Source organism: Manihot esculenta, chromosome 7, assembly GCF_001659605.2.
Source record: "Manihot esculenta cultivar AM560-2 chromosome 7, M.esculenta_v8, whole genome shotgun sequence".
Lineage (NCBI taxonomy): Eukaryota > Viridiplantae > Streptophyta > Magnoliopsida > Malpighiales > Euphorbiaceae > Manihot > Manihot esculenta.
The window spans coordinates 4,855,257-4,879,217 of NC_035167.2; the positions used below are offsets into that span (position 1 = coordinate 4,855,257).

Below are 23,961 nucleotides of genomic sequence, written 5' to 3' on the forward strand. Positions count from 1 at the left end.
ATGTAACCGTACTATCTCATCCAGATAGACCTGTGCCAACTTATCCACAGAATAGTTACTCCGAACGGGAAGAAAATGAGCAGATTTCGTGAGTCTGTCCACAATCACCCATATAGAGTCTATCCTGTTGGACGCTGCTGGTAAACCCACAACAAAATCCATAGCAATGTTCTCCCATTTCCATTCTGGAATCGGTAGTGGGTTAAGCATTCCAGCTGGTTTCTAATGCTCTAGTTTCACCCTCTGGCAAACCTCACAGGTTGTCACAAATTGTGCCATGTCTTTCTTCATGGCTGGCCACCAATAAACCTTCTTTAGATCCTGATACATCTTGGTGGCTCATGGGTGAACACTATACCTCGCATTATGAGCTTCCCTCATAATGTCTTCCTTCACACTGTTTCTATCTGTTACACAAAGTCGACTCCCATAACGGAGGATCCCTTTGCTGTCAAATCTGAACTCTGCACTGTTACCTGACTGAACAGTCTTGGCAATTTTCATCAACTCTGGGTCCTCGTGCTGTCTCCGAGCTATCTGCTCCAGAAACACAGGTGTCACTCTCATCTGTGCTATCAATGCACCTGTACCAGACAACTCTAGCTGTAACCCCTCTTCTAAGAGCTTGTAAAGCTCCATCACGACTGGTCTCCGTTCTGCTGCTATATGGGATAAAATGCCTAGTGACTTCCGGCTTAGGGCGTCTGCCACAACATTCGCCTTACCCGGATGGTACTGGATCCTACAATCATAATCACTGAGCAATTCTACCCATCTTCTCTGCCTCAAATTCAGCTCTCTCTGACTCAAGATGTACTGTAAACTCTTGTGATCAGTGAAAATCTCGCATTTAACCCCGTAGAGGTAATGCCGCCACATCTTAAGTGCAAAGATAACTGCTGCCATCTCTAGGTCATGGATAAGGTAATTCAACTCGTGCTTCTTCAACTGTCTAGAAGCATAAGCTATCACCCTATCACTCTGCATCAAAACACAGCCCAATCCCACTCGAGAGGCATCACAGAACACTGTGAAATTTGCAGTACTGATAGGCAGAGCTAGCACTGGTGCTGTTGTTAATCTTCTCTTGAGCTCATCAAAGCTCGCTTCACTTTGGTCTGACCAGACAAACTGCTGGTTCTTTTGAGTCAGTTTGGTCATAGGAGCTGCTATCTTTGAGAAGTCCTGAACGAACCTCCTGTAGTAACCTGCCAGTCCCAGAAAGCTTTTAATCTCAGTCACTGTAGTGGGTCTGGGCCAGTTAGCTACAGCCTCTATCTTCTTGGGGTCTACCTCAATACCCTCTGCTGATACTACATGTCCCAAGAAGGAAATGCTCCTCAACCAAAACTCACACTTCGAGAACTTGGCATATAAACCATGCTCTCTCAGTGTCTGCAGAACTATCCTCAGATGCTGGGCATGTTCCTCTGCATCTCTGGAATACACTAAAATATCATCAATGAAAACAATGACAAAGTGATTCAGAAACTCACTGAAAACTCTGTTCATGAGATCCATGAATGCTGCAGGGGTGTTAGTCAACCCGAACGGCATCACTAAGAACTCATAATGCCCATATCTGGTCCTGAAAGCTGTCTTAGGCACATCTGCCTCTCTGACTCTCAACTGATGATACCCGGATCTCAGATCTATTTTAGAGAAACAACCTGCTCCAGCTAGCTGATCAAATAGATCATCAATCCTAGGTAGAGGATATCTATTCTTGGTAGTGACCTTGTTCAACTGTCTGTAGTCGATACAAAGTCTGAGGGATCCATCCTTCTTTCTGACAAAGAGCACTGGAGCACCCCAAGGTGAGGTACTAGGGCGGATGAAACCCTTATCTACCAAGTCCTGCAACTGTTCTTTTAACTCTTTTAACTCTCCTGGCGCCATCCTGTAGGGAGGAATAGAGATAGGTCTGGTATCAGGCAGCAATTCTATTTCAAACTCTATCTCCCTACCAGGTGGTAGTCCTAGAAGTTCGTCTGGGAAAACATCGAGAAACTCTCGGACTACTGGTACTGTAGCTGGTTCCCTCACCTGACTGTCTAGCTCTCTCACATGAGCTAGAAACCCCTGACAACCCCTCCTAAGCAAACGACGAGCCTGAAGGGCTGAAATCAAACCTCTGGGTGTACCTCTCCTGTTTCCTCTGAAGACACACTCTGACCCATCCTGGTCTCTGAGACTCACTATCTTCTCTCTACAGTCCAAAGTAGCACTATATGCAGATAGCCAATCCATCCCTAGAATGACATCAAAATCTGTCAAGTCTAGAACCACAAGGTCAGCTGGAAGGCATCTACCCTCTATGAACACTGGACTGAAACGACAGACTGACACTGCCACTGATGGGTCACATTTAGGTCCACTGACCCAGAGAGGATACTCTAACTCAGAACTGATCAAACCCAATCTCTCTATGGCTCTCGAAGCAATAAAGGAATGAGAAGCACCGGGGTCCATCAAAGCATACACATCTGAACACCCAATGATGAGATTACCTGACACCACTGTGTTCGACGTGTTCGCCTCCTCCTGTGTCACAGTGAAAATCCGTGCTGGGGCTACCGGATTTCCACCTCGGGAACCTGCTGCTGAAGTAGAGGCTGCCCCTTTCCCTCTACCTCTGCCACTACTCTGAGGCATGACTGGAGCTGCTGGCTGTACAACTGGCTGTACTACACTGCCTGAACTCATCTACTGGGATGGTGCAAAAGGCACCTGAGGACAATCCCGAGCAATATGCCCTTCCTGTCCACATCTAAAACAAGCTGTAGATCCCAACCGACAAACTCCTCCATGTGGTTTTCCACATCTTCTGCATACTGGAGCTATGCCAGCGCTAGAGCCACTACCTATTCCCAGACCTGACTTCACTTTACTCCAGAACTTACTTTTTGTTCCTTTTACTCTATCCCATCTCTTGTTGCCTGAAGTGCCTGAACTGGGGGCCTTAGAACCCGAAGTCTATGCCTTTAACTGTTTCTGAATATTGGCACTAGCTTCCATTTTCCTGGCTGCGTCCACTATGGTATGGAAACTCTCCTTTTCTGCTGGAAGAATCAAGGAAGAATACCTGGGATGCAGTCTCATAGTATATCTCCTTGCCTTCTTCTGGTCAGTATCATAGGCTTGACCCACGTACTGAAGCAAATCCAGGAACTTATCTGTGAATTCATCAACACTCATTTCATCTGTCTGTCTCAATTGTTCGAACTCTATTACTTTCATCTCCCTAGAACTGTCAGGAAAAGCCCACCCTGCAAATTCATTGGCGAACTCTCCCCAAGACATACTGTTCATCCTGGGTTCCACATAATTCTTGAACCATTCTCTGGCCTTCTTACATTTCAGTGTAAACCCTGCCATCTCAATGGCTCTACTATCATCAGCGCCCAATTCACTGGTTATCATCCTAACTGATCTGAGGTATTCAAATGGATCATCTCCCGTGTTATATTTCGGAGCATCCAATTTCAAGTACTCCGTCATTTGCACTTTACCTCCAGATGAGCTAGGTTGATGTCTGTCAACAACAGGGACTACTGGTTCTGGTGGTGGTGGTACTGGGTCATTTAGCTCTGGGTGTGCTGCACTTGGATGGGTAGGGGAGGGTGGATACATAGGATATGGTGGGTAATAAGGATGATAAGGCATATATGGCATGTAAGGAGGATATGGGACAAAACTAGAGTACTCTGACATACCTCCCATCGGATACTCTGGGTCCTGCGAAAAAGCTGGATAACCAAAACCTGAGGCCTGAACGCCTCCCTGCGACTCTCCCATACCTTCCTCCAATCTGCCTACACCCATGCTATCATCTCTCGACTGATCAATCTCCATAGCCTCCCTCTTGTCCTCTGATCTTTCTCCCCTAGCTGTTCCTCTTCTGTTCTCGTCGACAGACCTTCTAGGGTTTATTGACGTACCTTCCCTGCTAGATCTCTGAGACCTTGCCCTTGGCAATGCAGGAGGACGAGCAGCTGGTCTTTCACTCTCTGGTGGGACTCCAGTCAATCGAGCTGATCGACGAGTTCCTCTCATCTTTACTCTGGAAACACAACATATAATATAACACTTTAGCAGATAAACATCACACATCAATACGACACATGCATCAATCATGGCATTAAACAGATAGGATTCAACACCCTATCCTAGTGGACATGAATTCCTATTGTGCTTGACCACCTCTAGCCTCTATGAGCCCGACACTATCTCTATAGGTCCGATCATGTGAACCTAGGGCTCTGATACCAATCTGTAACGACCCCAAAATGGACCGTCACCGGCGCTAGGATTCAGGTCGGCTTAAGGCCGCCAGAACCCGTAGCAAGCCTGCTATACTCTCTGTGTACCTGTAAATCTCATACATAATCATACATTTTCTGTGAAAATAAAAACTCTTTTTTGAACCAAGGCTTAACCTGTGCATGCACTATCTCTGTACTCTGTACTCTGTACCCCTGACTAGAGCTTGCTCTAGATGGGTTAACTCATACCTGTTAAGCCTGGTTTTTCACATACTCTGTAAAACATATACATATACAGATCATGTACATAACAATAGATTTACATCACAAACTACTAAGTCAAGCACATCTGTAACTGAAAATACAACTAGTACATCTCTTTCATATTACATGTCCACTCTACACTAATACAATGCTCTTTTCTCTTTCTGCACTTTGCTGAACCTTCCCTGTACAATGTACATTGAACCTGCAAGACTGGGGTTAAGGGAGTGGGATGAGCGCTATAGCCCAGTGAGTAGAACAGTAAAACAAGTCATTAACACATGCTCTTATGAAATGCATCAGATCACAGACAATCCACATCAAAGGTAAACCTGTCACCACATAGTCCCAGTAACTCTGTGCCAGGGCGTAGAATCGAGCACCTGGTCTTCCTGTCATATATGTATATGTGTATATAACACCTCTGTACTTACCATTGCCAGGGCGTAGTCAAAGGCTCCTGGACTTTACTCTATACCTGCCAGGGCGTAGTCAAAGGCTCCTGGACTTCCCTATACCTGCCAGGGCGTAGTCAAAGGCTCCTGGACTTCCTGTCTGAGACTATTGGATCATTCAGCATTCACCCACATCAACAAATAACGATGCAATGTAGCATATTCGTGGAGTCTAATGCAAATAACCTACTATATACTCATGATGCATGAACTATGCTGAAAACAGTGTATGTCTCAATTAAAAGCATTAAGTTTAGTTCCACTCACCGCTGGCTCTAGACTGACTCTGCAGGCTCTGAAACCTCTAGAGCAGTACTCACTGCTGCTCTCTCTGGTTCCTCTGGTCTGTACCTATACAGATAGACTCAAATGAGGGACCAAACTAGATTAAGAACAACTCTATTAAACTCCCCAAGAATCCCCTTAAACTCACTCTGATATCCATGCAAAGCAGGCAAAGGAAAGCTGGACAGAACACTTTCGGCGGCAGGTTCGGCGGCCGAAAGTCCTCTCCAGAGACGAAACTCAAGCACCTTCGGCGGCCGAATCTCTACTTTCGGCTGCCGAACCCTTTCGGGGGCAAGTTTCGGAGGCTGAAAGGCACTCCAGAGACGAAAGTCTCCAACCTTCGGCGGCACCTTCGGCGGCCGAACTCCCCTCCAGAGCCGAAAGTCCAAAAGCTCGGGGGCAAGTTTGGGCAGCCGAAGCCACCTCCTCACACCTCCTCAGGGGTTCGGCGGCTGAATGTACCTTCGGCTGCCGAACCTGAGTTCATCAGCAGGGCAGAAACTTGCCCTGCCTCTCGCCCTATACACAAAACTCACTCCAACTCAAACACCTCAACTCCTCAACTTGCATACACTTATGTATATGCTCAAAGGGGTCAAAAACTACCTAAAAACCCCAAACACACAACTCAAACAACACAGAAACAAGCTCTTTGCACAAAATCATCAAAACCTCACAAATAACCCTATTCATGCAACTCTCCCCCAAAACCACATAAAACCTTCAGAAAACATAAAAACAAGCTCAGGATCTTCACTTACCTCTTGAAAACAAGTAGATGAATGATCCTAACGTGGAGTTTTGAAGCAACTCTTCTTCACACTCTCCACAAGTCACAACTTTGAGTTTTTAAGCTCAAAACCTTCAAATAACATAAAACTCAATCAAATCTTTGCATGATTTAATGAAAACATGAAGAAATACTCACAAAGGACAGAGTTTCACCTCAGCACGTGAAAGAAACGGTGCTCTTACTGCTTCAACCGACTGAGGGCCATTTATAGGTGGCTGGCCAGACCACCTTCGGCGGCCACACGTGAAACCGAAAGCCATGCATGTTCGGCGGCCGAACCTCAACTTCGGCGGCCGAACCTCAACTTCGGCGGCCGAACCTGGCTTTTCTGCCTTGGTTCATTTCATTCAAAAACTCATTTCCTTATGCTTAAAACGGAATGAACATATCAAAACATTTGAGAAAAACATAAATCTATCCCGTCTAAAGACTTTCGGCAACCAGAACTCCATCGGAAAGTAGAATTCCGGCGGGTATTACAAGAGCAGTGGAGGATTTCAAAGCCAAGATGAGAGAGAATTTTGAGATGAGTGATCTTGGAAAGCTAAGCTATTATCTAGGAATAGATGTCAAGTAGAGGCCGTATAGTATCACTCTTAACCAGGCAGGGTATGCAGAGAAGATACTCGAGAAGCTTGGCATGGCTGAGTGTAAGCCATGTCGGGTTCCAATGGATACAAGGGTAAAGCTGAGCAAATCAGACGGAAGTCCTCCAGTAGATGCAACACTTTACAGGAGTGCAATCGGAAGTTTAAGGTACTTGGTGAACACCCGTCCCGATCTCGCATACTTAGTTGGGATGGTAAGTTGCTTCATGGAAGCCCCAACAACGAAATATATAGCAGCTGTAAAACATATATTACACTATGTAAAAGGCACTTTGCATCATGGCTGCAATTACAACAAAGATGAAGAGGAGGAGTTCAAGCTGGTAGGCTATAGTGATAGTGACTTAGCCGGAGACGTAGATGATCGGAAAAGTACGACAAGGGTAATCTATTTTCTTGGCCAAAGCCCAGTCCCCTGGGTTTCACAGAAGCAGAAAGTCGTAGCCTTATCTTCATGTGAAGCCGAGAATATTGCTGCAACAACAGGGACTTGTCAAGGTACCTGGATTAGTAGACTGTTACATGAGCTGATCGGTTGGAAGACAAACAAGTTCGTGTTAAGAGTGGACAATAAATATGCAATCACGCTCACAAAGAATCACGTTTATCATAACAGAAGTAAGCATATAGACATTAAGTTTCATTTTATTCGGGAATGTGTTCAAAGAGGAGAAGTCGAAGTCGAATATGTCAAGACTGAAGAACAACTGGTTGACATTCTGACAAAGCCATTGTCTCGGGACAAGATCGACGAGCTGAGCATGATGATCGGGATCGGAGATGTGAAGAACAAGCTTACGGGGGAGAAATGATGAAAGTAAGCCTGTTCGCACCATTTTCTGTTAAGCACACGTACTCACGTGCACTATTTTTTGTTTTAATAAAACACGTACCCATGTGTTTTGCATGTTTTTAATTTGTTAAGAGTCTGTTGCCCACGTATTCTGTAACCCGAGTCTTACGGGATGTGGCTTCAAGGTCGGAGTAAATTTTGTTTTCAGTTTGTAATGGCTTATTTGATTCAGTATAAATAAGAATGAAAAGCCGAAATAAATTGATCGGCTAATTTTTCAATAACAGAGTTGACACTCTGCACAGAGCAACATTCACAATCTTGTAAGTCTGGTTTGAGAGAATTGCAGGTGGTCGGCAGTCCGGCTACTGTGCTCGTGAGGGAAGAGGAGTGCACAACACTCGTTAAAGCTAATTGTCTGCAGAAATTACAGCAGGTCAGAGCTCGGCTAGATCTGATTTGCTGCAGAGTTACAGGAGGTCGGCGAGTGATCAAGCATAATTTAGCCACATTTTTATTATCTTTATTATTGTTTATTTACACATTATTTAGCTTAATTTATGGTTTTTACCTTGTTTTTACAGAAAAGGAAGAAATTGGAAAAATGGAGAAAAAGTGCAGAAAATGACAGAAAAGTGATTGGGTCAGTGATTTGCCCAAATCACTGCCCAAATCAAACTGGAGCAGAAACCTGGAGGCAACAGGCAGAAGTGATATGGGCAAGTGATCTGCCCAAATCACTCGTAGAGACTGGCCAAATCACTCGCAGAGACAGAAAGCTAAAAACTGGACTGACTCATAGAAAGCGACTGGGGCAGATCGAGCAAGTGATCTGCCCAAATCACCCGCCCCAATCACATTGACAGCAGAAATTGACAGCAGAGCGGGAAATTGTGCAGAAAATAGAAATTTGAATTTTGAAAAGTCCAAATCCACTTCAAACACTGCCATCACAGTTCCAAGAGCCACGAAAGAGTTTCTCGCCTAAGGAATTCCATTTGCAATTAAATTCAACATCAAGAGAGGAATTAAAGACTACAAAGACCAAATCAAAATAGGGACTCCAAACCCTAATTGAACTTGGACTCTTCACCTATAAAAGGAGGCAACTCAAACCAGCATCTCATCTTCAGCAATTCTGCAGAAAATACAGCAGTTTCTTCTTCTTTTCTTTCTTCTTCTTTTCTTTTGTGATTTTGTCCACCATGAGTGGCTAAATTCCATCTTTTCTAGTTGAAGTTGGAAAATTCAGATTTGTGATGAATTGGGAGATTTAAATCTCCATTGTTAAACTTCTATTTATTTTCAATATTTATGCAATTTGATCTTTCTATAATTGTTACTTTGCTTTTAGAATCAATTTAGGCCTATTGCTTTTAATTGCTTGAGTAACAATTGTTTGAATAATTTAGGTCCGTAATTACTTAGATTATTTAAACACACATTTAATCAAGTTGCATAATCTAAACTTGACCACGTGGTTGGCAAGGTTAGAATTAGGTTTCTCTAAGTCTTAATGCAGTTAACAGTTGTTCGATGCTAAAAGTCCCAAGGACGTTCCTTGGCAACTTGTTAACTAGTGTTTGATTAGCGAACGTTTTCTAATCAAACTAGAACTAAGGAGGAATTTGGATTGTGAGAAGCGTCTTCCACATCCTAAACTAATTTATTGAAATAAACAGGAGTATCAATAAGATCAATGATCAATTCTAAACAAACTGGAATACATTCATGCTTCAACTAGAATCCTTCTCCCATTGAAATTCTTATCTTTTTAAATTATTGCTTTCTCTTGCTATTTAGTATTAATTCATTATCATCAAATCAAACCCCCCTCTTTTTATTTATTTGTTATTTACTTGTCCAAAGTCATTATTAGGAAAATTCGTAGTGTCAAGTCCCTGTGGTTCGACCCTATTGCCACTATCTGCAAATTATTTTGTTGATTGATAATAGGTTTTATTTTTGACGGTTTCGACAACCGCTATCAGCGAGCTCGGCAAGATTTACAAAGAGGTCGGCGAGCTCAGCAAGATTTACAAGGAGGTCGGCGAGCTCGACAAGATTTGCTGCAGAGTTTCAGGAGGTCGGAGAGCTTGGCTAGATCTGCTGCAGAGTGATCACTTGCATTCAGGAGATCAGCTTAAGAGGTTGTAGGAGAACAGCCTCTCAGCCTACAGAAGATGCATGAATATCTTCTTCATCAAAGCCTTGTTCCTTCAGGCGCGACGGCCAGAGGCAAAAACCCGCGGCAGCCTAAGCAGGTATTCATCATTTTTTTTCTTTAAAATAAATTATTATTTAGTTCATTTTATTCATTTGTTCACAGATTTTATAAAATATATTAAAACATCTTTAAAATTTTAAAAATTTTATTAATTAATTTTTCTCATAGTTTTAACATTTTATTCATTCATTAATTATATAAAAAAAATATCCATCGTTTAGTCCCATTGAAATTAAATTAATAGAGTGATTAATTATTAAATTTTTTAAAATCTTAAAAATATTATAATAAATTTTTCTTTAGCTGAATGATTAATGAGATTTTCCATGCCAATATTTTAATATAAATTTTAAAAATTCTTGTAATTATAGATAAATTATGTTAACTATAGATAAATTATCTTAACTAGAAAAAAGAAAATTTATGTGTTTATATTTTTTGTGGGTTAGTTGGATGAATGGGTTCTATGCAAGATCTACAGCAACAAAGCATAAGACAAGAAAAACAAGAACGATGAAGATGGAGGAACTGTAAATATTGCTGAAACAGAAATTCTAAAAGCCGATGATGTTTTCACTGCACAGCCTCTACTGTGTAATAATTCTTTGATGATTTCCCAAGAATACGAGAATGGTTATGGGTCTTATTTGCTTCCTCCTCTTTGGTCTCATCCTCCTCAGCCAATCTTGGATAACATTGACAATGATCCTCCGCCAATGAACAACACATTCAACAACAACTTTGCCTATAACGTGCAACCAATACAAATCTGTCAACCTCCTTCTCTAGCAATGGCTTTCAACTCATGTATGGATGTGGAGATCAAGTTTCTGATATTAGCTGCGTGGAGACGGGCGCTATGAATGATCATCTTCTAATGCCAGCTGATCAGGAACACATCTATGGAAATGGGAATAAGTTTGGAATATTAACTCCATGCAGACGGTCACCATGAACGATCATCTTCTAATGCCAGCTGATCGGAACCCATCTATAGAAATGGAAATCAAGTTTGAAATATTAACTCCATGCAGACGGCCACCATGAACGAGATGCATTTGCCACATTATAGTCATGTCATCTACTATCTAACCCTAATGATTTTTTTTTTTTCTTTTGTTACTAATGCACACATAACAATACTCCATTGGCTTGGAATTCCATGTTAAATATTAACACCTAAAATTATGAAAGAAATTAATTAAATTAAATTTTTAATTCCAAATGAAGTGTTAAAATAACGAAAAGTAACGGTTAGTGATCAATGATAAGATGCATTTGCCACAATTCCCAGCAAGGCAGGTGATTTGTAGACGTGTAACTATTATTAACTCCATGCTGGGAGCTCGGCCTTTTGCTCGATAACCAAACTTTTAGCGTTAGCATCTATTCCGAGGTCGGCGCTTCTTGGCCATTGTGCCCCGAACCTCTTCAGGAGGTCGGAGCCTGATTTTCCCTTGGTAGCTCTGGGCTCTTCTTTGAGATCGGGACTTATAAGTCGTCCCTTCATATGGGGAAATTTTCTTATCATTGAATCAATTGCTGCCTTTCACGTGAACTATCAGACTCTAAAAAATATTAAACCCCTGCATCAAAAACATCTAATAGAATCAATCAATGAAATGACATCAGCATAACAACATTATATTTACATAATTGGAATTTGTTGAAGTCATTTCAGTATTTTCATCCATCTGAACAAAAATACTCATACAAATGGCATCAAACTCTTTCAGCCAGGAGCAGTTGTTCGAGTTCCTCCCTTCGCCGCTCCAATTGCTGTGATTTTTAATTCATGTTAGTTGATATACACAAATAATAGTTACAGACTCTGTCTTCACAGGTATACATTAAAAAATTAATTTTTCTTTTAAGAGTAATAAAACCAGATGCATATTCGCACTACCTGGTGTTTGGCAAATCACAGTATACTTGGAATTATCATTTGTTTTTAATGTAATGTTTAACTTACCTCCAGATCCTTGACTGCCTGCTCCCTTGTAATTTCCTTCTGCTGGCGAGCACGTTTCAGAAAACCAATGCATAGAATTCCCTGGAAATTGAAAGTGTATTAATTATGATTTACTTTTTGAGTGAAATTAAGTAATAACCTTTCCTGTCAGAATTTTATTCTTATTCTCTCTACTCTAAAATTCTTTCAATGTTTTCAGGAAAAATATATTCATAACCCCTACCTTAATTGTACAAGAGGGCGCTCTTAACAGCTGACAGATAGTGACAACTCACCTAAAAAAGGGGGAAAAACATCACGAGGCCGATATATGGGCTTTATTAGGGATCACTCAAAGTATCACGTACCGCATCATCCAGAAAATCAGAATTTTACATAATAGCTAGCATAGAGCTATCAAGTAATGTGGATTAACCATTTTGGATCAAATAAAAAATGAATCTAAAAGTTATTTTAGTCTATTTAGAAAGGCTATTACAAAATCATTGAATAAAAAAATTATACAGAGTTAGTGGGCTCCAAGAAAAAGACTACCGATAGAATACCGATAGAATAAGGTGGCTCCAAAATTATGTGGAGCTAGTGAACTTCGAGAAAAGAAAGGTTCAAAGCTAGTGGGCTCCAAGGAAAAAACTATCCGTAGAATAAGGTAGCTCCAAAATTATGCGGAGCTAGTGAACTTCGAGAAAAGACAGGTTCAGAGCTAGTGGGCTCCAAGGAAAAGACTATTCGTAGAACAAGGTAGCTCCAAAATTATGCGGAGCTAGTGTGAAACAACCCGGCCCAAATTGGCCTAAATAACTTTTGAACCCACTTTCCACTTAGTCCAAAATGATTAACCCAAGTTCTTTAGTAGTTTTGTGCTAGCTATTATATACAATTCCAATTTTCTATCATCTCCCGATGTGGACGGCTTCAGCAAGCAGACAGTTGTCCGTTGCACTTGTGCCCGCTAAATTTGCGACGTCCTCGTCCAACTGAATACAATACAATTGCTAACCAGGACCGGATAGAATAAGGTGGCTCCAAAATTATGTGGAGCTAGTGAACTTCGAGAAAAGAAAGGTTCAAAGCTAGTGGGCTCCAAGGAAATTGAGTGAGAATTATCATGTCCCACATCATCCATTTACGAAAAAACATCGTCTGTTTATGAAAAAATATATACAAACAACATTGTCCGTTTACGAAAAAATAAAATCGTATATAATAGTTAGTATGAAACTACTAAATAACTTGAGTTAACCATTTTAAGTCAAATAAAAAATGAATAAAAAAATATGAAAAGAAACACACAGTTACAGCGAAGTCTACTTTATCTTCTTCATAATTCAAGGAACAAAAATATGCATTTAGCTACCTATCTATTGTTACTTTTCATGTCAATTTCATTTATGTACTTCTTAATTTTCAGATAGAAAAAATTCTCTAACCATCAATAAGCATGTCAAGGTACAAGGAAGCTAATTTGGTTATACAGACTGATTTGCCATAGAAAAGGAGCCAGACAATCACATAAGAAAACATATCTGCTCCATTCAACACAGAAAATATATATTGGAACACATAAAATCACACCAACAACACCTGCACATGATGTACAACACTTGTAAGATCATGGCAAAATTGCTAAACCCACCAAAATTCACTCACATGATTGCACCACATCCACATTGGTTGCAAATCTACACTGCCAACTAAGTTATAAGTATCTCCATGTCTTATGTGAGCCACAAAATTCCATGTGTCACTTTGGCTGTTCCAAGACATATTTGGTCCAACTTGTCCTACATTACTACTACTACTGCCACATATTTGTCAAGGCCACCGCACTAAGTTTGAACAAACTTCCCAACTTTCATTGATAGTTGAGTTTCGTAAATAGAGATGGCATTCATTAGATGTACCCATCAAAAGTAGATCCAGATTCAAATCAACTTATAAGTCTATCTTCATTGTTTGTGGTTCAAATTGCATATGATATATGATCATGACCCACCGTTCTTTTTTGCTGGTAAACGATTAGACAGAAGGATGTATATATTACATGCTTATGCTCAACTAGATGGGTTCATTATCAAACATGCCAACCTTGCAAACAATCTTTCACAACCACCTATCACATGGTTTTGCTTTCATGCACCCCTGCCTTGTGGGAGCTGGTTGTCTGGCCTTGTGAATATATAAACAAGTCACATACTTTCCCTTATGCCCATCAAAAAACTTGCATTCAGCATTTTAGAATCTGAAGGTTTCTTTCTCTTGTTCTCTCCTGAATTTCAATTCTTATAGATTAACAAGATGATCAGTGCCAAGGGACTTTTGAAATTGGCAAGGAAATGGCAAAAGATGACTGCTATCAGGCGAAGAAGAATCACGTCGTCACAAAACATTGGAAGTATAGATACTACTTCATCAATAGCTGAGAAAGGTTATTTTGTTGTGTACTCTGCAGATAAAAAACAAACGTTTCCTTCTTCCCCTGGAATATCTTAACAATGAAATCATGAGAGAGCTATTCAACATGGCAGAAGAAGAGTTTGGATTGCAAAGTGAGGGGCCACTCACACTACCTTGTGATGCAGACCTCATAGAATATGCAAGTGCTCTGATCAGACAGAATGCCACTATAGATGTAGAGAGAGCACTGCTGGTGTCCATAGCTAGCAATTGTTGTTCATCATCTTTCCCTTTCCAGCATCAAGCAACAAGACATCAATTACCAATTTGCAGCTGCGAAAGGGTCACAATTAGATTTGTAAAGATGCATATACAATTGTAAATTCATATTTTTCATAAAAAATGCAAAATTTTTGTTCCTGCCCAATTATTGTCAGTACCCATAATTTTCAAATCACAAAAGATGATATGCTGTGTCCAACTAATCAACCTACACGCATCATTTTTGACATATGAGAATCAGTTTCAAATGCATAACAAGAGATTATGAACCAAAATTGAAGGCTGAGTTACCATTGATACAATTTTCCCAAGAAAATTACTGACGCCACCTTATATATTATTGTTAAATAATAACTAGAAGGAAACCTAATTTTTCTGAGTAATGGTCTGAAAAAATGGACACAAACATATAAATATTTCAACACCCACACATAACACATACATTCATCAAAAACCCTTTTCTGATTTTCTGTTTGGTGTCAATCTAATGGAACAAAATCAGAACAAGAACAAAGGAGTTGCTGCAGATTGCAATACTAGTAGCGATGACGTTGAGAGATATTTCAACTCGTTGCCTATTGGGTATCGGTTTGCTCCTAGTGATGATGAGCTGATTCGTTATTATGTACTGAGAAAGATCAGCAATGAACCCTTGCCTCCTAATAGGATTCATGTGGTTGATTTATATAACTATAGCCCTCAACAGCTTGCAGGTACGTCGTATTAATTTTGCATGCACTTACGTGCATGTTCTTCTTCTACTTCTTCAATAATGTTTTTTTTTTTCCTTTGTTTTGCTGCAGAAACCTATAAACTGAATAGAGAAAGAGAAAGCCAGTGGTATTTTTTCACGAGTAGGGAGAAAAAGTACCCGAATGGATCTAGGCCGAAACGAAACGCAGGGGAATTAGGATATTGGAAGGCTACAGGAACTGATAAAGCAATCCTAGACGGAAAAAAACCTCTGGGATTTAGAAAGTCTTTGGACTATTATGAGGGGAGGCAGCGTGATGGAACCAAAACCAACTGGAAGATGCATGAATATCTTCTTCATCGAAGCCTTGTTCCTTCAGGCGCTACGGCCAGAGGCATGCAATAACCCACTGCAGCCTAAGCAGGTATTCATCATTTTTTTTCCTATAAAAAATTTATTATTTAGTTAATTTCATTAGTTTGTCCATCATTTAACCTTTTATTATTTGTTATCAGAAAACTCATTATTAGTAAAAAAAATTTATTATTTAGTATCTTGGTATTGGTAGAATTTGAGACTTTTGCATATCAGTTAATGGGTAAAATTAAATTAATAGAGTGATTAATTATTAATGAGTTTGAGTAAATTAGTGAATTTTTTTTATATTTTAATAGATTTCTTAAAAAATTCAATAATTATTGATAAATTATGTAACTATTCTTAATTATAACTATAAAATTATGTTAACTAGAAAAAATAATAATTTTTTATGCGTTTATATATTTTTTGGGTCAGTTGGATGAATGAGTTCTCTGCAAGATCTACAACAACAAAGCAAAAGGCAAGAAAAACAAGAACATGAAGATGGAGGAACTGTAAATGCAGAAACAAAAATTCCACATGCTGATTCCACTGCATAGCATCTACTGTGTGATAATTCTTTGATGATTTCCGAATAATACGAGAATGATTATGGGTCTTATTTGCTTCCTCATCTTTCTTCTAATCCTTCTCAGCCAATCTTGAATGACATGACTATAATCCTCCACCAAATCCTCCCCCAATGGACAACACATTCAATAATAACTTTGCCTATAATGTGCAACCAATCCAAACCTGTTACGCTCCTTCTCATTATAGCAATGGCTTTCAACCCATGTATGGATGTGGGGATTAACTGCATGGAGACGGCCACCATGAATGATCATCTTTTACCTCCAGCTGAGGAACCCAACTATGGACGTGGGAATCAAGTTTGGGATATTAACTGCATGTAGACGGCCGCCATGAATGATCATCTTTTAATGCCAATTGAGGAAACCATATGTGGACGTGGGGATCAAGTTTGGGGTACTAACTGCATGCAAACGGCGGCCATGAATGATAATCTTTTAATGCCAGTTGAGGAAACCATCTATGAAGGTGGGGATCAAGTTTGGGATATTATCAGCATGCAAATGGCCATCAGGAATGATCAACTTTTTGCGCCAGCTGAGAAACCCATCTGTGGACGTGGGAATCAAGTTTGTCATATTAATAACTCCATGCAGACGGCTGCCATGAATGGTCATATTTTAATGCCAGATGGGGAACCCATCTATGGATGTGGGGATCAGCTTTGTGATGTTAACTGGACGGAGACGGCCGCCATGAATGGTGATCTTTTAGTGATAGCTGAGGAATCCAGTCCGTAGCTCGAACCTGCAGTTGCTGAGAAAAGTACCATGAAATTTTATGCTCAACCTAGCTCTTCAAATTAGCCTATGCCTGTTGAAGGAGCTTATGATCATGCATCTTCATTTCACAGGGAGGAGGAGAGGCAGAACTCCCTGTTTGATATGCTGCATTGTTCTGGATAAATTTTGTAAACCTGTTATGGATTTTTCTTATTTTCTTTTTCGTCTTACTGTTCTAAAAAAATTTTTAAAAAAATGACAATAAAAAGTACCATGGTTTAACGCACATTTTATTTCATAGTCTGATGTATACTTTATCATAAAAGATCACAAGGAAAGATTAGATTTTATAATTGATTTAAATTGTGCTTTTAACTCCTATTACCGTCGTCCGTCGAAAACTTAGAATAATTTTTCACAAAGGTAATTTAGACTTTTAAAAGTGTGACAAGAGTTATAAGTCTTATGATACGAAGTAGTTAGTCTTAAATTTTATGATAATTTTGGACTGGATTTAATTTTTACTACCGATACGAAGCAATTAATCTTAAATTTTATGACAAACTTGAACTGAATTTAATTTCTACTGCCGACTTTCGTTGGAAATTTCAAGACGCACGATTTTTAAAACTCACAGGTCTATTACAAAGTTTAAGTCCAAAATTCTATCAGAGTTAATTTTATAATTTTATTATTTTTTTAAATTTTTTCATAATTTTTTATATTAAAATTTTTTTTATTATAAATAGCTATTTTTTATTATTTTTTAATTTTTGAGAATTTAATAAAAAATTTTAGTTTATTGATTAAAACTCCTTAGTCTAAACAGTTCTATTTCAAATAATATCATGAATTAATAGTCGACATCTTTCAAAATGTCATTGTTTATTAATAACATATTTATAGTGTTCCAAATCGATTATTTACATAAAAATTGATGAATTTATAAATAACTAGTAAAAATTACTAATTAATTTAAGTTAATATTTTAGAGCAAGTAAAAATAAATAAAGGAGATTATTGTATCTCACATTACAGGACGATAAATTTATAAATAGTTAGCAAAAACTACTAAAGAATTAAGATTAATCATTTTAAGTTAGGTGAAAAATAGATAAAAATTTATTTGAATTAGTTTGGATAGAAATGTTACAGTATTAATATAATATAATATTTTATTATAAAGTTTAGATCCTGAAATTAAAAATAAGAATTTTTTATAATTTTTAAAACAATAAAGTCGGACTATTTTAGCAATTTATATATGTGCAAAAAAGTTGGAAAGATGTATTTTTAAAATAAATTATATTTTAATACTTAATTTTTAATATAATTAAATTTCAGTTTTTTTCTCTTCAGAAATTTGTTTCTTTTTTTTTTTTATTCATTCTCCTCTTTGATTATTTGTTGATGCTGAGATGTTTTGTGAAATGTATACATATTTGTTTGAGAAATTGATTGATGAAATTCAATAAATGAAAATTTTAGAACAGTTACTTTCCCTTTAATTTTATTGGGTTATAAAAACAAATTCTAGTATCAAATAGAAGTGCCGCTGATTTTTGTTTTTGAATATCTTAATTTAATATCAATGTCCAAATCTCATGAAATTGTGTAGATACTGTAATTTATTCGTTTAGTTTAAAATTGAATTAAATTGATTAAATTAAAAATTAAAATTTATATTTAAAAAAATCAAATTGATTTTATATAAAAATTAATTTGAATTGAACTAATTGATTCGGTTTAATTTGATGGATTATATATTCTAAAATTTAATTAAAATATTTTAATTTTAATTATAGTATAATTTCTATATTATTAAAAATAATATATTTTTTTTAATTAAAATTGAATCAAATTAAAATAATTGAAATTTTTAAAAATAAAATTTAAATCGAAATAAAATTTTAAATTAATTCAATTCAATCGATTTTTTCAATTTAAACTCAATAGTGCTCGATCTTTAACACGTTGATATGGATTTTATATTTTCTTTTGCACACTCTTCTATAAGCTAACCATTTTATTTTAAATATTCTTCTATATATTCTTTTATTATTAATTTAATAAATTTTATAAATGAAAAAATTTATAATTTATAGAAATATATTCATTAATTATATTAAAATTAAGAACTAAAAAATAATTTATTTTAATTTAATTACTAATTTTTTACAAATTAATTTTTTAATTTATAAGTTTCATCATTATATTTTCTAATTAATTATATACACTAATTTATTTGAGATAAAATATGTAATTTGACTCTTCAACTTTACTTAAAAGTCTGTTGATACTATAATTTTATTTTTTATAACATTGTAATTGTTTAATCCGTACAAGAGTTTTAAAATTTTAGAAATTAAATAATTATATTTTATAAAATTTATATGTTAAATAATACACTTTTATAAAATTTAAATTTTAAAAATTAATGATAAAAAATCATAATACTAACTGATTTTTTGTGTGAAAATTATGAATTAAATTATATATTTAACTTTATATATATATATATTTAAATTTTATTGAATAATACCAGTAATTAATATCTGTCTAGTGATTATAATAACGGTTAATTATTGTAGTTGTAAATATCTGTCTAGTGATTATAATAACGGTTAGTAGTGAATATCTGTTCAGCTAGTGATTAATTAAATATCACAATAAATAATTTTTTATAAATCAATCTTTTAATTATTAAATAATTATGTTTTAATTAAATTAAAACACTGAACACTATTTTAAAATTATTAATAAATTTTTATTATAAAATTTAATATATTTATATTATAAAGTATTATTTTTTATATTTATATTATAAAATATTACTTTTTATATTTATCAGAAATTTTCAACAACGGTTTGATTATAATTGATATTTAAAAATAATATATTAATTCATAAATTAATAATTTTTAAATTTATACAATAATATCAATTAAAAATATCTGTATTCACAGATTAAAAAATATTTTTAAAAAAATCTTATAAAAAGTAATAATTTTTAAAAATTTTTAAATTCTAACATTAAGGATTTCTATATGCCTAAAATTAGATACAAAGTAACTTCATTTGTAATCAAGATTGAAATATTTGTTTAGAATACTAAAATTAAAGTAAAAAGTAAAAATTCTATTTAACTGATTAAATTAAACTGAATCAGATCAATTCGATTCAAATTAATTTTAATCCAAAATCGATTCAATTCAATTTTTACGTATTCTAAAATTTTAATTTTTTATCAAATCGAACCGATCGAATACACAGCTTTGAAGAGTTGCATTTAGATTCAACAACAATGTATTGGAATTGACACAATTTAACAGAAATCTAAATTCTTTTCTAACTAGTTTTATCTCCATGAAAATTAGTTTTTATAACTGAAATAGAGTAAAAAAATACAGCCATTAATTAGATTCTCATCATTCCAACCACTTTGATCTTCTTTTGTTTTTATGGTTCACATAGGCTACAGACTCATGAGCCCACCACACCTTATATATCTATTTTGCTGGTTAACCACTTGTCAAAGGATAGAGACATGTTAAACCGACGCTTCACCTTGACATGTTGATTTTCAAACATAGATCAGCATGAAACAGGCTCATGTCTAGCCTTTGTGATAAAACCGAGCCACTACTTTGCCTTCTACCCATCACAAGATCAGCATTCAGATTTCACTCCTCTAGTACTTTTAGAAGCACAGTTTCTCCATAGGTCTTTGCCTTTATAGAGTAATAACAGGACGATCAGTCCCAAGAAGCTCCCCAAAATGGCAAGAAAATGGCATCAGTAGATTACTTCAATATGTCATTAGAAGCTATCCATCAAACTAATGCCTTTAATGACATTGAAAATATTATCATCACCTTGACACATCATTCTGCTAATTTATAGGAGAAAGCAATAGCCTGCAAAAGGTTATGGATCATTTAGCAGAAAATCAAAGGGAGTGTTACTAGCTCTATGGAGAACCCAAGCTCAAAGAACATCTCTTTTTAGTAAGTCTAGAAAGCTGAATAATTGTCCAGCTCAAGTACAAGAACTGCTCCATTCGTCAGAGGCTTAGCTTTCCAAGCTCCATTCTTATTTGCTGGTAAACCACTAGACAGAAGCATGTATATATTACATGCTTAGTCTCAAACTTGAGGGGTTAATTGTTAAACATGCCAACCTTGTAAACGAGCTTTCACAACCACCTTTCACATGGTTTTGACTTCATGCACCCCTGCCTTGTGGGAGCTCCATGAAATGGATTGTCTATCCTTGCAAATATATAACCAAGTCAAATACTTTCCCTATGCCCATCAAAAAACTTGCATTCAGCATTTTAGAATCTAGAGGTTTCTTTCTCTATTTCCCCCCCAACTTTCAATTCTTATAGATTAACAAGATGATCAGTAAACAGAAACTTTTGAAATTGGCAAGGAAATGGCAAAAGTTGGCTACTATCAGGTGAAGAAGAATCACTCGTCACAAAAAGTTGGAAGTATAGATACTTCATCAGTTGCTGAGAAACGCCATTTTGTTGTGTACTATGCAGATAAAAAACGCTTCCTTCTTCCCCTGGAGTATCTTAACAATGAAATGAAATGATCCCGCTACCTTGTGATGCAGACCTTATAGATATGCAATTGCTCTGATCAGACAGAATGCTACGAGAGATGTAGAGAGAGCAGTGTTGGTGTCCATAGCCAGCAGTCGCTGTTCATCAATTACCAATTTTTAAAAAATACCATAAATAAATATCTTTAAAAAATGTCTATTATTTTCTGTTCAATAATTAATTTTAAAATAATATTCAGTATTTTAATTTAGTTAAAACACTATTATTTAATAATTAAAAAAATAATTTATAAAAAACTATTTATTATGATATTTAATTAACTATTAACTGACCACATATTCACAACTCTACATTATTTCAAAATCCTTTTCCTAATCTAATTACACTTCCTCATGAATATTTCCATTAAGAGAAGGAAACCTAATTTTTCTGAGTAATGGTCTGAATAAATGGACACAAACATATAAATATTTCAACACCCACACATAACACATACGTTCATTCAAAACCCTTCTCTGATTTTCTGTTTGGTGTCAATCTAATGGAACAAAATCAGAACAAGAACAAAGGAGTTGCTGCAGATTGCAGTACTAGTAGCGATGACGTTGAGAGATATTTCAACTCGTTGCCTGTTGGGTATCGATTCGCTCCTAGTGATGATGAGCTGATTCGTTATTATTTACTGAGAAAGATCAGCAATGAACCCTTGCCTCCTAATAGGATTCATGTGGTTGATTTATATAACTATAGCCCTCAACAGCTCACAGGTACGTCGTATTAATTTTGCATGCATGTACATGCATGTTCTTCTTCTTCTTCTTCAATAATGTAATTTTTTTTTTTTGGGGGGGTTCTTTGTTTTGCTGCAGAAACCTATAAACTGAATAGAGAAAGAGAAAGCCAGTGGTATTTTTTCACGAGTAGGGAGAAAAAGTACCCGAATGGATCTAGACCGAAACGAAACGCAGGGGAATTAGGATATTGGAAGGCTACAGGAACTGATAAAGCAATCCTAGATGGAAAAAAACCTCTGGGATTCAGAAAGTCTTTGGACTATTATGAGGGGAGGCAGCGTGATGGAACCAAAACCAACTGGAAGATGCATGAATATCTTCTTCATCAAAGCCTTGTTCCTTCAGGCGCTACGGCCAGAGGCAAAAACCCACTGCAGCCTAAGCAGGTATTCAACATTTTTTTTTTTTAAAATTTATTATTTAGGTCATTTCATTAGTTTCTTCACAGATTTTATAAAATATATTAAAACATCTTTCAAAATTTTAAAAATTTTATTAATTAATTTTTTACATAGTTTTAACATTTTATTCATTCATTAATTATAAAGAAAAAATATCCATCATTTAGTTCCATTGAAATTAAATTAATAGAGTGACTAATTATTAAATTTTTTAAAATTTTAGAAATATTATAATATATTTTTCTTTAGCTGAATGATTAATGAGATTTTCAATTTAAAAATTCTTGTAATTATAGATAAATTATGTTAACTAATCAATAGATAAATTATGTGTTTATATTTTTTGTGGGTTAGTTGGATGAATGGGTTCTATGCAAGATCTACAACAACAACAGAGCAGAAGACAAGAAAAACAAGAACGATGAAGATGGAGGAACTGTAAATATTGCTGAAACAGAAATTCCAAAAGCTGATGATGTTTCTACTGCACAACCTCTACTGTGTGATAATTCTTTGATGATTTCCCAAGAATACGAGAATGGTTATGGGTCTTATTTGCTTCCTCCTCTTTGGTCTGATCCTCCTCAGCCAATCTTGGATAACGTTGACAATGATCCTCTACCAATGAACAACACATTCAACAACTTTGCTTATAATGTGCAACCAATCCAAATCTGTCAACCTTCTTCTCATTATAGCAGTGGCTTTCAACCCATCTGTGGATTTGGGGATCAAATTTCTGATGTTAGCTGCGTGGAGACGTCCTCCATGAATGATCATCTTTTAATGCCAACTGGTCAGGAACTCATCTATGGAAATGGGGATCAAGTTTGGAATATTAACAGCATCCAGACGACCACCATGAATGATCATCTTTATGTGCCAGTTGAGGAACCCGTATTTGGATGTGGGAATCAAGTTTCTGATATTAACTACATGGTGACTGCCGACATGAATGGTTATCTTTTAGTGATAGCTGAGGAACCCAGTCCTTTGCTCGAACCTGCAGCTGCTGAGAAAAGTACTAGAGAATTTGATGCTCAACCTAACTCTTCAAATCAGCCTATGTCTGTTGAAGGAGGAGCTTATGATCATGCATCTAGTGCACAGGGAGGAGGAGAGGCAGAGCTCCCTGTTTGATATGCTGCAATATTTTGGATAAATTTTGTAAACCCCATTATGGATTTTGCTTTTTTTTTAACGTCAAAATATTTTTTTTTAAATACAAAGAATTACAAGCTTTTCACATTTTTTTTATTTCAGGATCTGATATTTACTTTGTGACAGAGTGATACAGAACAAAGTCAATATCAGATCCTGAAATTAAAAATACTTGAAATTATAGAGCACTCTTTTATAATTTTGAAAGTAATAAAATCTTGAGTATTTTAGCTATTTATACATGTGCAAAAAGTTAGAATGATATTTTTTAGGATAAATTATATTTAGTTCATAAATTTTAATATAATTAATGAATAT

At 36.3% G+C, this 23,961-nt stretch overlaps 3 protein-coding genes, 1 long non-coding RNA gene and 1 pseudogene across 4 annotated transcripts in view; 3 read left to right on the forward strand and 2 right to left on the reverse strand.

The window, feature by feature from the left end:
- The window catches only part of LOC122724099 (NAC transcription factor 29-like), a 94,220-nt gene extending 80,738 nt beyond the window's left edge, over positions 1-13,482 (reverse strand). The window contains exon 1 of the mRNA XM_043958655.1: positions 13,006-13,482. Coding sequence (XP_043814590.1) covers positions 13,006-13,014 — 9 coding nt within the window. The 5' untranslated portion in view covers positions 13,015-13,482. The remainder of the gene's footprint in view (positions 1-13,005) is intronic.
- LOC122724102 lies at positions 11,299-11,793 on the reverse strand. The gene is made up of 2 exons (XR_006351374.1): positions 11,666-11,793; positions 11,299-11,472 (listed from the first exon to the last, which is right to left on the reverse strand). It is a non-coding gene; the product is annotated as an uncharacterized LOC122724102 (long non-coding RNA).
- A 481-nt stretch (positions 13,483-13,963) lies between the features above and the next one.
- Positions 13,964-14,486, forward strand: LOC110619231 (annotated as a pseudogene).
- A 327-nt stretch (positions 14,487-14,813) lies between these two features.
- LOC110619230 (NAC transcription factor 29) lies at positions 14,814-15,591 on the forward strand. Its single transcript, XM_021762529.2, has 2 exons — positions 14,814-15,057; positions 15,148-15,591. The coding sequence occupies exons 1-2, from the start codon at positions 14,832-14,834 to the stop codon at positions 15,441-15,443; spliced, it is 522 nt and encodes a 173-aa protein (XP_021618221.1). The 5' UTR covers positions 14,814-14,831; the 3' UTR covers positions 15,444-15,591.
- A 6,237-nt stretch (positions 15,592-21,828) lies between these two features.
- On the forward strand, positions 21,829-23,622 carry LOC110619619 (protein BEARSKIN1). Its single transcript, XM_021763132.1, has 3 exons — positions 21,829-22,054; positions 22,157-22,467; positions 22,837-23,622. Exons 1-3 carry the CDS (start codon positions 21,829-21,831, stop codon positions 23,620-23,622), a joined length of 1,323 nt encoding a protein of 440 aa, XP_021618824.1.
- Positions 23,623-23,961: the final 339 nt, after the last annotated feature.

Coding starts and splice junctions, on each gene's coding strand:
- LOC110619230 (XM_021762529.2), top strand. CDS start 14,832: ATGGAACAAAATCAGAACAAGAACAAAGGAGTTGCTGCAGATTGCAAT. Junction 15,058..15,147: donor TAGCCCTCAACAGCTTGCAG/GTACGTCGTATT, acceptor GTTTTGCTGCAG/AAACCTATAAACTGAATAGA.
- LOC110619619 (XM_021763132.1), top strand. CDS start 21,829: ATGGAACAAAATCAGAACAAGAACAAAGGAGTTGCTGCAGATTGCAGT. Junction 22,055..22,156: donor TAGCCCTCAACAGCTCACAG/GTACGTCGTATT, acceptor GTTTTGCTGCAG/AAACCTATAAACTGAATAGA. Junction 22,468..22,836: donor ACCCACTGCAGCCTAAGCAG/GTATTCAACATT, acceptor TTTGTGGGTTAG/TTGGATGAATGGGTTCTATG.